Source organism: Symsagittifera roscoffensis, chromosome 2, assembly GCF_963678635.1.
Source record: "Symsagittifera roscoffensis chromosome 2, txSymRosc1.1, whole genome shotgun sequence".
Taxonomy (NCBI): domain Eukaryota; kingdom Metazoa; phylum Xenacoelomorpha; order Acoela; family Convolutidae; genus Symsagittifera; species Symsagittifera roscoffensis.
Window position 1 is genome coordinate 38,193,937 of NC_087063.1, and position 13,969 is coordinate 38,207,905.

A 13,969-nucleotide genomic window follows, 5' to 3' on the forward strand; every position below is an offset into this window, starting at 1 on the left:
GGAAACAAGCAATCGGTCACAAACTACAGGCCCATCAGCCTGCTAACTGCAGTATCCAAAGTCTTAGAGAAACTGATCTTCCTTAAAATCTCACCAAAGATCTTCTCGCAAATCCATGACAGCCAATTTGGCTTCTGTCCTAAACGATCGACAACTCTGCAAATGCTCCAATTCCTCGACAAAATCTATGACGACTTTGATAACCCTAATATCAAGTCTCTACAGGCAATATACTTAGACTTCGAAAAGGCTTTCGACAAAGTTCCTCACGACTTGTGCATATATAAACTCAATAAATTTGGCATATCAGGAAACGGACTTAAACTATTAGCAAACTACTTAACCAACAGAAAACAGCAAGTACGAATAGGTGCGGCAGTATCCAGCCATCTTGAAGTTAGTAGCGGCGTACCTCAAGGCTCACTGTTAGGGCCAGTATTCTTCATTACATTCATCAACGATTTACCGTCATCACTCACCAACTCGTGCTATGGTTATGCAGACAATTATAAAATTGTTGCAACGAACCCTTCCGTGCTCCAACATGACCTAATCACGATCAACTTATGGTGCAAAGATATTTCCATGAATCTTAATTTGAAAAAATGTCACAATATAATATTCAAAGACCCCCAACTTGACCTAAACATGTATCTCGGTGACCATATACTTGAAAAAACCTGTTCAGAAAAAGACCTTGGTATACAAATAACCAACAACCTAAACTGGTCAGCACACGCAAAAATAAGAGCCCAAAAAGCAATAGGCTGCTTATTTTTAATTAAAAGAAATATTTCAAAATCAGCGAGCTTAAAAATGAAACTGAACTCCTACTGTGGAAATGTAACCCCAATTGTATCATATGGCTCACCCATATGGAAAGCAAATAAGTGTGAATTAAAAATTATTGAAGATGTCCAAAGAAAAGCTACACGTTGGATACTGTCATGTAACAACATCAACTATAAAGACAGACTGATTAGATTAAAGCTGCTAGATTAAACGACATTCTCTTGCTTCATAAAATAATAAACGAACAATACAACTTCCATTGGAGACAATTTGTTCAGTTCAAAGAATCTACAGCCCCAACAAGAAGATCAACGAAAAATAACTTAGCGCATAAAAATTATCATTACGAAAAATCGAAAAGCAATTTCTGGCACAGAACACCTATACTAGCAAACAAAATTTTACAGACTCAGGAAGAAGAAGACCTGTTTGCGATGAAATACGAAAGACTCAAATCAAGCCTCAAAAACGTTTTCTGGATATATTTCATCAGTAAATATGAGGAAAGTGTCCCATGCACATGGAGAATAAACTGCTGCAATAGCTGTGTAAACTCAAAAAAACTATAAAACTCAGTTTAAAACTCCCAATGCGGGGCATTTTAGCCCCATGACTTTATGTCTAAATCATTGTTTATTATTATTTTTATTATAGCAGGTTGCATAAAAAAGAAACTAGGCGTATGCGATCACGACCCCTGCCTCATGCGTACTCACAGTTGACTTGGAGTAGGGTGGTCTGCATGATTGAGCCTGCCCTGTTGTGTGAGTGGCACTCGTACTGGCCCCCATCCTTAGGCCGCACTTGACTCAAAACCAGAGTCCCATTGTCCGTCACCCGCACCCTCTCCCCTGCTGCAACAGAGGCAGCAAGCTTTTCATTTGGCTTCAAAAGAAAACCCTCCTCACCTCACCTCACAGTCCTAACTGTTTGGCATTACAAGCATTCCTCCTAATTGTCTATTAAAACTGCTGTTCTCAGCTGATACAGTGGTTCTTGCAGGGCTCCAATCGAAACTGACTTTCCCAAATTAAAAAAAAATCAGCCTATTGCTACAGAAGCGAGCAGTGGAAGCTCCTTCGTCTTTCAAAAACGGTGGAAGGGGACATAATTGAATGAGAAGACTAAGCGCATAGTCTGCACGTATGTTGCACGTGGTGTGTGAACCATGTGTGTGGTGTTTGATTCAAATGTGTGGCATGTGAGTCACGTGTGTGGTGTGTGTGTGTGTGTGGTATGCATGTGGTGTGTGGTGTGTGGTGTGTGGTTCATGGTGCGTATGGTGTGTGGTATGTGTGGTGTGTTTGCCTTGTATAATGTATGTGGTAGGTATGGCGTGTATGGTGTGTGTTGCGTGTTTGGTGTATGTGGTGTGTATGGTTTATGTGGTGTGTATGGTGCGTGTAGTGTGTATGATGTGTTTGGTGTGTATGATGTGTTTGGTGTGTATGATGTGTTTGGTGTGTGTGGTGTGTGAAGTTGGTGTGGTGTGTGTGGTGTGCATGGAGTGAATTGTGTGTATGGTTTTTGTGGTGTGTGTGTGTGTGTGGTGTGAGTGTGGTGTGAGTGTGGTGTGTGGTGTAATATGTAGTAGTAATATGTCGGGTAGAAATCGTTGGTACCGATGGAGTCCCCATGTTTTAAGATATGGTACAGACTATCCGGTCTCCACCCTATGTATTCGCAGCTCAATGTCTCCAAATTTAAACGAAACAAAGTTGTTGCTTTTCTTGATAACTCAAGGTTCAATTTCTTTTTCAGTGATTAGGTAGGGCATGAGCAATGATTTAGAGAGGTTATTATCATATTGACCACATTTGACAAAAAGTATTGGTGGAGTGGCGGTGTATCTATCGGTAAGTTGCATCAAATCAACCAATTGGTTTTTTTTAAATCCTGTGACTGTGGTTGGATGGGTCTGTTTCTTCCTCATTCTCGATAACTTCGTCTTCGTTTTGTCTTGCTTCACTTTTTTTGAAACTGCCTCATTAATTGAGGATGCTGAAATTTGTATTTAGTCGGTTTCTGATGTTACTTTCAACTTCCAGAAAAATTGATCGCATCTGCGCTCTATCGTTTTCAACCATTTTTTCAAATTTACAACAAATTCTATGATGAGGGATTGTGGATCTTTGTCACATAAAAACGCGTCTGTCAAGCAAAACTGGATAAGATTTATACCGGAGTCATTTCATGCTTCTCAATCAAAATTTTTTGTTTTCGTAGGTTTAAGCTTCTCAACTCCCAGTTCATGCTTCCCAATTGAAGTTTATGTAGGTTTTAGCTCTTTGAATGGCATGCATACTAGTTCGAATTCAAGATTGGCTGTATTTTTGAATAAAATTTGCTCTTTTATATACCCAAAATTGTACCCATCCTGTTTTTCAAATAAGTCTATTGTAAACTGTAATTAGTTTTGGGATAAATGCTTTCGATTCAATATTTGCATCGGTATACATGTTTGTTGAAATTGTCTGATTTGTAGAAAATCTATCGCATTTTGGACATATAAAGCATTTTGAAGAATTTGTGGATATTTTGTACGTAAATAATGTGATTGTTATATTGTAGAAGCTTTATATATTCTCGTAATAAGCAATATTCTCCATGCTACTTGGCCCACAAAATCTCAACATTCATCTTTGACATCGTAGATAGAGATGTTTTTCTCTGCTAAAACTTCATACTTCGTTTATTGGCAGATTTTAAATCGAAACTCCACGAAACTATTTCAGATCTTAGAGGTGGATGTTTCAAAATTAGTTGTTCCATGCAAATAAATTGCAAGCACTAGAAACACACACAAATTATTTAAACAAATTGTCCAACTGCTGTTTTCATTCACAATTTGTTTTATTTGATTAATCATACGAACAAAAATTTAATTTTAGTTGAAAAAACTAATAATTTTTGTTCAGTTTTCTGTATTTTTTGGCAGTTTTCCTAATTTTGCGATTTTGATTGTTTACATCAAAACAAGGTAGATGTTAAGTAGCGGGGAAAAAATGCAATTTGTTGGAATTCTTAGTGAAAATATTTAAGAATTTCGAAAAAATTTTGTATTTTTTTTATTGTATTAATTTAAATTGCATAATAGTACTCTTCTGTTCCAAGAAGCACAATAGAGCCTCAAAAAGTCTCGGTGAGTCTTTAGCCGCTCTAGAAAGGAGAATATGCACCAAGTTTTTCGACCCAAAGTCACTATAATCATTAATAGCCTGCAGAGCAATTTCACTGAATAAAAATGATGGTAAAGGCGGCATAAGGTCAATAGGAGAGATAATCAGAAGAGTTCTCGGGAAAATTTTAGCTCAGAAACTTGGTGCCGACATTTGCCATGCAGCAGGATCACAGCAAACCTGCGCAGGTCAAGAAGGTGGCATTGAAGCAGCAATTCATGCAGCCAGGGAAATTCTCCAGATGCAGTCCACAGAAGCCGTTCTATTGATTGATGCTGAGAATGCTTTTAACAGACTGAATCGTCACGCCGCCCTTCTTAACATAAGGCATATATGCCCAAAAATCAGCATTTATCCTATCATTATTTATCGGTTGCCAGCCAGACTCATTCTAGGCGAATGAGTAGAAATTTTATCACAGGAAGGCACCACTCAAGATAATTTAGCGATTGCATTTTATGCGCTGAGCTTGAAAAAACTCCTTGCCAGTCTAAACCAAATTAGGTGTCATCAAGAGTGGTTCGCTGACAACGCCGGAGGCCTTGGGAAGCTAGTTCAACTCCGTGAGAGGTTTGATCTTTTGAACAGTATCGGCCCCAAGCTTGGGTATTTTCCGAAACCGTCGAATTGTTGGTTAGTAATAAAAAGCGAGGGTCTCCGAGAGCAAGGTAAGCAGGTCTTTGAGAACACCAATTTCAACATCACAAGCGAAGGACGTCCATACTTGGGAGCGGCAGTTGGCAGCCAGAACTTCAAAAACGACTATCTACGAGACGAAGTTGAAGAATGGTCGATTGAGTTGTCTTCGCTGGAAGCAGCGGTCAAAACGGAGCCCCATCTTGCCTATATTGCTCTCTTCAAGAAGATCTAGAGTCGGTGGAATTTTATAATGAGGACTATTCCTGATTCTGAACTGCACATGCAGCCACTTGAAGCCAAACTCAGGAACGTTATTTCTCTTTTAGTCGACAGAACTCTCAGTGATCTAGAACGGGACATCGTAGCATTGCCATGCTCAGCTAGTGGATTAGGTCTGATAAATCCCACAGAATATGCGTCTCGTTTCTACGAAAACACTGTCAAGCTGACAAACAAACTGAAAAACGCAATTATTGCTAAACAAGATCCTATTGACTACACGAATAGAACTGGACGAGCAGAAAGTTCAGGATCGAACCGTAAACATGCAAAAGAAGCCCTCGAAATTGTGTATTCCCGAAGTGAGATTGAAATGAAGCGCACGCTAGAACTGCTACAGCCAAAAGGAACATCCGCATGGCTGACTTGTCTGCCATCTAGGGAGCAGAATTTTTACATGAACAAAGACGAGTTCCGGGACGCGCTATGTATCCGATATGGATAGCACCTGAGAGGAATGGCTCAAACTTGTGAGTGTGAAGCGGCAAATTATATCGACCATGCTTTGATTTGTAAGTTGGGTGGTTTCGTCATAATGCGTCACAACGCTGTCCGCGACGTCGAAGCCGACTTTTTACGTAACGTGTGCAAGGATGTGAGCGTTGAGCCCGGTCTGATCCAATTAACGGGAAATGAAGAACTTGCAAGTGGGAGCATTCTGGAAGACAATGCAAGACTGGATATTTCTTGTCGAGGTTTTTGGGCGCCGCTGCAGTAAATGTTTCTTGACGTCCGTTTCACACACCCGAGCGCTCCAAGTAATAGGAACCGAAAACTGAAGCCACTCCTAAAGACTCATGAGAATCGGAAAAAAGTCGAATACAACGACCGCGTTCTGCAGGTAGAGCATGCCTCTTTTACCCCCTTGATTTTTGCGACCAACGGCGCCATGGGTGAGGAGGCAGAGCGATATCATGCTATACAGGCGGAAAAAATGAGTGAGAAGCTGAACTCTACGTATGCGGACACTATGAACTACATCCGGAAGAAGCTCTCCATCACAATCTTGAAAACTGCCTTTATAGCCTTGAGAGGACACCGGAAGAAACACCAATACACGACCTGTAGTACCCGAGACAACGACATAAATATTTTGTGCCACAATCAATAAACATTCCTCATCGAATATCACTCCAGAATAGATTGCACACTTTCAGTATTTCTCTATACTTTATACCGATGGTTAATTCAAAACATTTAGCTTGAGTTAATTAAAATTGTATTCTACTTAGAAAAATGTCTCAACCAAAAGTATTTTAGTTAAACACCGGAAGAGAACACTTGATAAAAAAGACTTTTGCCAGATTTATGAAGCTTTTAATTACAAGAATGGCCTCAGCTTGAGTGATCAAGATTTTAATAACGAACCGAGGGAAAATCTTATAAAAAAGGATGATCATAAAATTTTAGTGAATCAATATGCTTGATTTTAAAATGCTTTCACATAGCACATAGTCTTTCTAATAACCTTTATTGAAAAAATATTTGAGTGAATACTTCACTTAATTAGTTAAAATTCAAACTGATCAAAACTTTCAAAAGAAGGAACTTTCAAATCTGATTGGTTGATATCAAAATAGTTTAAGTTTCCATTATAAGTGAAACGCAATTTTAATTGATTCAATTTAAATTGTTTTAAAACTAAATTATAGGAAAGACTCGGAACTGATTATTTGATATCAAAAGTGTTGAAAGTTTCAGAATAATTAAAGTATATTCTGATTGGTTGATTAGTCTCTAATTCAAAACTTACTGATTAATAGAGCCCCACTCTGATTGGTTGAATTTTATTTCGATAAAATTTCTTTATTTTCACAGGATGAATTCAATTTTGATTTTCATTCACGTTAAAAATTAATTGGTCAAAAATTAGCTTAACTGCTTTTAATTATTTTTCTTCTTTTTTTGGGTTTATTCAAAACTTCTACTGAAATTTTTGGGACTTTCGAAACGTCTTATTTGTTCTCAACTTTTTTTAACTCATTGAGATAAATAGAAATTGAAGAGTTGTAAGTATTAAGTGTGGCAGATGTTACGCACGTCAAAATGCATCAAAGCATTGCAAAACTTGAGGAGTTTTGAATTGTCCAAATTAAATTTTTCATACATATTGCAGCGAGTAACTGAATGGTCATATCCAGGGAAGCCTTTATCTGATCAAAAACAAGTTATACAAGTTCATTGAAAGTCCATTCAGTAGCCTGCAAACACCTTTCAGGAGAAAACAAAAAAAATTTTAATGGCATAATAAACATAGGAGAAGTTACTATAAAATATAGTTTTTTTGAGCAATTATACCCAAAAAAATCTAGAAACCTATACAATTTTGATGAAGTTCAACACTTTTCAGGAGAAGACAAAAAAATATAAAATAACATAGTAAACATAGCAGAAGTTACTAAAAAAAATTTTTTAATGCAATTATACCCGAAAAAAATCTAGAAATCTATACTATTATGATTAAGTTGAGCAGAACAATTCTTGTAAAAACTATGGAATTTTTTCATCGTGATTCTTATTGTTCTTCTATGCTTTTGTTCGAAAGTTCTGAGTGATGAAAAAAGCAACTCGAGCAGCAAATGAGTTCAAATTATTGTTCAACTCTCAAAAAAAATTGATCTAAAAAAACTCTAATCCTCAGTATGAACTGAAATGGTAGCAAGCTTACGGAGGTTCTGTTGAGTTAAATTTGCATTAAAAGTACATAACACATGCTGTTGAATGGATATCAAATTGTTAAAAATTTGTAGGAAAAAGACCTGGATGGTTAAAAAACATAAAAATCGACTAATTGAAACATGGCTTTTATATTAGAAAGAATTTTGCTATCATTTGCTGAATTATCTAAAAAAGCCTGAAAAAAAGAAAATTATAGTATTTTTTTTGAAATAAACACGTTTCCAAGACAAAAATGTTTGATTACTTGATACAGTTTTCCACTAGAGCATCTTTTTTTTCAAAATTGAGCACAAATATTTCTTATGAAAGGTAATAGTGGAGGCAAAAATCAAAAATCTGCTTTCAAGATCTATATTTATTTAATTTCGTTTCAAAGTCCTATAAAATTGTTTAAAAAAAACCGTTTTTCCGAGAAAATATTATGAGTTTAGCTGGCACTTTTCAAACAACACGACACTTATAGCAGTGTTAAATGTATACACTCTCAATTGAAATGATATTCAACTTGAAGAGATTCAAGTAAACACATTGAGAATTTCGTTTTTTAATGTACAAAAACAGAGTAATAATTAGACATTTGTAATTCTAATTTTACCGCTTTCGGCAAATTGTGCGTATATTAAAACTGTTTTTTCCCTAAACTCCCCAGTTCAAATTAATTTTTCATGCAATTTAAGTGCATAAGCAAGAACCTACATAGGGAAAAATACAGGCATAACTATTAAACCGTAAATCTCTTCGTAAAGTTCATGATTATGATATTGTAGGAGCAACAGAGATACTGATCAGTTATGAAGAAGTTTTGCTTTTATTTTCTTTCACATTCATATATACTTTTCCAAACCTTTCAGGCACTTTTGAATTTTTATGACAGTTATTTTAGCAGTATTTTAGCATGACAGTATTTTAACTTTTGAATTTTTATGACAGTTATGAATTTTTATGACAGTTATTTTAGCAGTATTTCAGCATGACAGTATTTTAACATGACAGTTATTTTAGCAGTAAAAAAACCATTTAACAAATATGATTGTAAATGATGTATAATCAAGATGTAATTGATCTCAGATTTTGCAGTTTTGTAGATTTGGTTTGACCATTGACAAACAAAAAGAGGAAGAGTTTTGCCAGAGTAATTTCGCTGAATATTACATTTGCTGATCATTTGATTCAAGTTCCTAACATAACTTGTTTTTATATGGATGGCAAACCGAATAAGTAATCAAATTAAATGTCTAAAATGGAAGATTTTGGATTGATGCTTAGTCTAATATTGATAACTTTGTATTTAACTTGATTGAAAACACTGGCTGTTTTTCACAGTTCTCCCGATGTGAAAGTTTCAGCATAAATTCAACTGATCTGAGCTTTGTTTTTGGTATTCAGAGCAATTTATAACACACATCTTAGCTTAAATTAAGTCAAATTTTATAATGTTCCATTTATGCCGAAAAAAAGAAAGAAAAAAAAGATTTACTCAAAGCTTTGCGTCAATATCTTAACTTGATACCAATTGAAAAACAGTTTGGGTTTCATTTTACACTGTACCCGAAAAAAGCATTGATACTTCACAATTTGATATGAAACGAAATATCTAAAATTTAGCTAAAATCTAAAACAAATCGTCAAAAACAAAATCTAAAATGATAATATCTAAAGCGAAAAAAATTTTCGCAGCCAAAGTTTTGAGACCCCTGAAATTTTTTTTCCAAAATTTTGAGAATTCCGCTGAAAATACTTATCATCTAACACCTACTACCCGAAACTCTTTTAAACTATCTTAATTAACGGAAATCTAAGCTCTATCTTATTACAAAGGTTTGACACTGGGTAATCAATACCCTATCTTAAAACATGGAAGTCTCCATTGGTACCCACAATTTCTACCAGACTAATAATAAATATGTGAATGGCGTGTATAGTATGAGTAGTATATGTTGGGACTGAATTGGGTGGGGAATGTTAATCCCCATGTAATAACATAGGCTACAGAGTAACCGGTCATCGCCCTAGGTATTAACATAGGGAGTAGGTTTTCCATGTACTAAAGTTTTAGGTTTCAGTGTATCAGATGGTATGATGGTAAGTTTCTAAAATTGAGAATTGTGCTGAAAATATTTATCATCTGAAACTTAAAGGTTGTCATCGGATAATCTATACCTTATCTTAAATAAGGGGGGTCTCCATTGTTACCCACGATTCTACCAGGCATATACTAAGTGTGTGAATGGCGTGTATGGTGTGAGTTGTATATGTTGGGACTGAATCCGGTGGGGAAGAGTTTGATGACCACCATGTATTAACATAAGGAAAAATCCCATGAAATCAGGTTATATGTTTCAAAGTTTCAGATGGTAAGATGGTAAGATGGTATAAACTTGAATTCATCATTTAAAAAAACCGAGGAAGAGTTGAATGATGAGTTTTGCTCAAGAAATTTCGAAGAAGATTACTATGATCGATGATTTGATTTAAGATTTTAAAAAATATATTTTTTTGATGGAATTTAAAAAAAGTAGTTAAGTGTTCATACAAAAGATGTAAATTGGACAAAGCTGGATAGATAATGAGTCTAATATGAAACACTTTGATTCACTTCTTCAAAAGTTATGATTTTTTATAGGATTCTCTCGAGAATTCGGAATTTTCAGCATAGATTCAACTAATCTGAGCATTGTTTCTGCTATTCAGAACAAAATTTAAAACACATCTTAGCTTAAGTTAAATGAAAAATTTTCGTCTTTCGTTTTTTACGAAAAAAAACGAAGAAAAAACTTGAAATTGAAATTTGTATAATTGAAATTTGTATGATTGTCTTAACATGATACCAGTTAACCAACAATTTGGGTTTTGACGCTTTTCACGTACTATAAGCCAAAAATTTCTGGTTTCTGAAAAAAATTCCAAAAAATTGAGGTTTTTTTCCAAAACTTGCAAAAAAAAAATTCCCATCTGAAACTTACCAACCAAAACTTTAAATGGAAAATTGAGAAATCTATTTCCTAGCTTATTACATAGGCTTTTAAATATTCCCGTTTGGGATCTTGAACATTGCGGTATCGTCGAAATCGGCTGCCATTTTTTTTCTCGAAACTTATCATCAGTATCTGAAACCCTGAAACCTAAAACCCTAATATAATTACATGGGAAATATATTCCCTATGTTAGTACCTAGGGTGATGACCGGATACCCTATAGCCTATGTGAATACATTGGGGGTACCAATCCCCACCCTATTCAGCCCCAACATAAACTACCGTTGTGTGTGCTTGCTTGATATATGGTTGTGTATGGTGTATGTGGTGTGTATGCTCTGTGAGATGTGTGGTGTATATGATGTGTTGTGTTTATGATGTGTGTTGTGCGCAGTGTTTGTGTATTGAGCGTGGTGTTTCTGATGTGGATGGTGTGTATGGTGTAATTCCTGCGTTTGGTGGTTAAAATGTATATGGTGTGTAATTTGTTTGTGATGTGTAGGGCCTGTTTGATGTCAGTGATGTATGTGGCGTGTGCGGTTTGTTTGGTAAGTTTGGCGCGTATGGTCTGTGGGACATGTTTGTTTTTGTATGTCGTGTGTTTGGTGTGTGCAGTATTTGTGATTGTGATGTGTGCTGTTTCTGAAGTGTAATATGTGAATGGTATGTGTGGTGCGCGTTGTGGGTGTGGTTTGCATGGTGCGTGTGGCGTGTATAGTGTGTGTGTCGTATGTATGGTTTGTATGGCGTGAAAAGTATGTGCGGTTTGTATGGTGCCTTTCATGTGAGTTGTGTGTATGGTGTTTTTGATGTGTTTGTTGTTTAAGGTTCACATGGTGTGTGTTTTGCGTGGTTTTTATGACTTTTATGGTGTGTTGTTTGTGGTGAGTATGGTGTTTGGTGTGTATGGCGTGTACTAAGTGTGGGGTGTGTATGAATTAGTGTGTGGTTAGTAATATGTGTGTCATACGAGTGGATTGTGTGGTGTGTGGTGTGTTTGCTGTGTATGCTGTGTGTGCTGCGTGTGTGGTATGTGTGTTGTTGTGTATGGTTTGTGTGGAGTGTATGGCGTGTTTGGTGTGTGTGACGTGTATGGCATATGTGGTTTGCATGGCGAGTGTAATATGAGTGGTGTGTCTGGTATGTGGTGAGTGTGGTGCGTGCGTTGTGTGCCGTGTTCATGGTGTGCATTTTGTGTATGGCATTTATAGTGTGTTTTGTATGTATGGTGTGATTGTGGTGTGTGGTGTTTGTAATTTATATTGTAATTATTCTATGAATGGCGTGTATGGTGTAGTAGATGCGTAGGGTTTGTGTGGTGTGGGTATGTTGCGTGTGTGATGTGGGTTGTGAGTATGGAATGTATGGAGTGCATTGTGTGCATGGTGTGTTTGGCATTCATAATGTGCTTTGTGTGTTTGATGTGCGTGGAGTGTGTGGTGTGTGTTTTGTGTGGGGTGTATGGTGTAGGGTTTGTATGGCGTGTGACGTGTATGATGTATGTGTGGTGTATGGTGTGTATGTTGTGTGTGTGTGGTGTGTATGATCTGTGATATGTGTTTGGTGTGTGGTGTTTGGTTTGTGTGGTTTGTGCGGTGTGCAGGGCTTGTATGGTGTATGTGGTGTCTTTTTATTGTGTGTGATGCATGTGGTGTGTGTGTTCTGTGTAAGGTGTGTGGTGTGTGTGATATGTGTGATGAGTATGGTGTGTGCGGTGTGCTTGCCCGCACTGGATTTCCATATTCCATAGATAACAATCAATAATATTGAATTTTCTTGGTCTGTCTCAATAAATTTTGATGAAAATAGATTATAATCCATTAAAAATGGATTATTTTTTGTATATTTTCATGCCAACATAATCGCTTATAATCGGTTATTGTCAATTATTCGGATTTTTTTGAGAGGTTAGTCATCAAATTTACAAGTTTTTTTAAAGTTATCGCATTTCCTGTTTAGTGCATTTGCTTTATTAGGTTTCATAAATTGTTACATTTCACTTTTCAACTTTTATAATTTTTGTCTTATATAGCTCGTTTACCCCTCCCTGTTTACCCCCCCCCCCCCCCCGTTTTCCTCTCTGCTTACACGTCTCGGTCGAAAATGGTAAGCAAACTGGGGGGGGGGGGGAGGGGGGGGTGGACTGTAACTTGGGGTGAGGGGTAAACTTTAGCAAACATGGGGGTGGGCGTAGGGATAAACGTAGGGGAGCGGGGGAGGGTGTTTGGGCAAACGTGGATGGGGGCAAATAGGGGAGGGGGTTAATTCGATTAGGTTTAGATTGCGAGTAGGCCGAGAGTAACGCAGAAATGTTGCAAGTTTTGCAAATGATTGTATTTTGCAAATAAATGTATAGATTATAATCCGTTATAATCAGTTACAATGGATTTTAAATGGATTATAATCTATTATAATGGATTTTAAATGGATTATAATCTATTATAATGGATTTTAAATGGATTATAATCCAATATAATGGATTTTATTAGATTGTGTTTTTACGAAAACAATCGATTATATTGCCAATATGATCGATTTCGTGGTCTAAATTTGCCACAATAATGCATTATAATGACAACATTTTAGAGAACATTTTTCCATTATAATCGATTATTATCCATGTAACTCCGGTGCGGGTGGTGTGTCTTGTGTGTATGATGTGCATGTTGTGTGTGGTGTATATGGAATGTATGGTGGATGTGGTGTGTATGTTGTGTATGGTGAGTATGGTGTGTAAGGTTTGTGTTTTGTGCATGGCGCGTGATGTGTATGGCGTGTATAAAAGTGTGGTGTGTGTGGCGTTTATGGTGGGTGGTTTTGGTTTATGTAGTGTTTGTGGTGTGAATGATGTGCGTGATGTGGTTGATGTATCTGGTGTGTATCATGGTGTGTGGGTGCATTGTAAGGTCTGTGTTATGTGCGTGTTTGCATGTGTGTGTGCATTCGTGCGTGCTTGCGTGGGTTTACCTGGTGGAATGTGGTCATAGCTTTGTGTCATCTTCCACTTGTACGAGGGGGAGGGCAGTCCTGTGGCCATGCATGCTATGGAGACACTCTCCCCCCTCAAGACCTCCACCACACTCGGAAGTCTGCGCACGAAACGGGGCATCTCTGAAACAGCGAAGCAAGCAATAACCTTATCGCTCGTCTTATATCTTTGTCATGATCACTTAAATCAATTTAAAAAGTAGTTATCTCTTCATGAATCGGTATGGGTGCATTCTTTAATGCGATTTACTGTTTTCAGCAAGTTTCCTGTTCGCGTATTATAACTCAAAGATCGGACGGAAGGCTACCCGGGTCGAGGTCGTGGTTTTATGTTCAGACCGTGTGTACCAGAAAATACTATGATCAGAACATGTGGACTGATTGAATCCGCTTTCAGACCATGTGGACCCAATAAATCCGGATTCAGACTGTGTCAAC

General features: G+C 36.9%; 1 protein-coding gene across 6 annotated transcripts in view; it reads right to left on the bottom strand.

Annotated features, from left to right (window-relative positions):
• The window catches only part of LOC134839070 (neural cell adhesion molecule 1-like), a 511,831-nt gene that overhangs the window by 417,851 nt on the left and 80,011 nt on the right, over positions 1 to 13,969 (bottom strand). For 5 of the 6 annotated variants that reach the window (XM_063854482.1, XM_063854480.1, XM_063854481.1 and 2 more), the window contains 2 exons: positions 13,511 to 13,654; positions 1,509 to 1,646 (listed from right to left, as the gene is read on the bottom strand). In XM_063854482.1, the coding sequence (XP_063710552.1) occupies positions 1,509 to 1,646; positions 13,511 to 13,654 (282 nt within the window). The remainder of the gene's footprint in view (positions 1 to 1,508; positions 1,647 to 13,510; positions 13,655 to 13,969) is intronic. The other variant, XM_063854485.1, reaches the window with a different exon arrangement.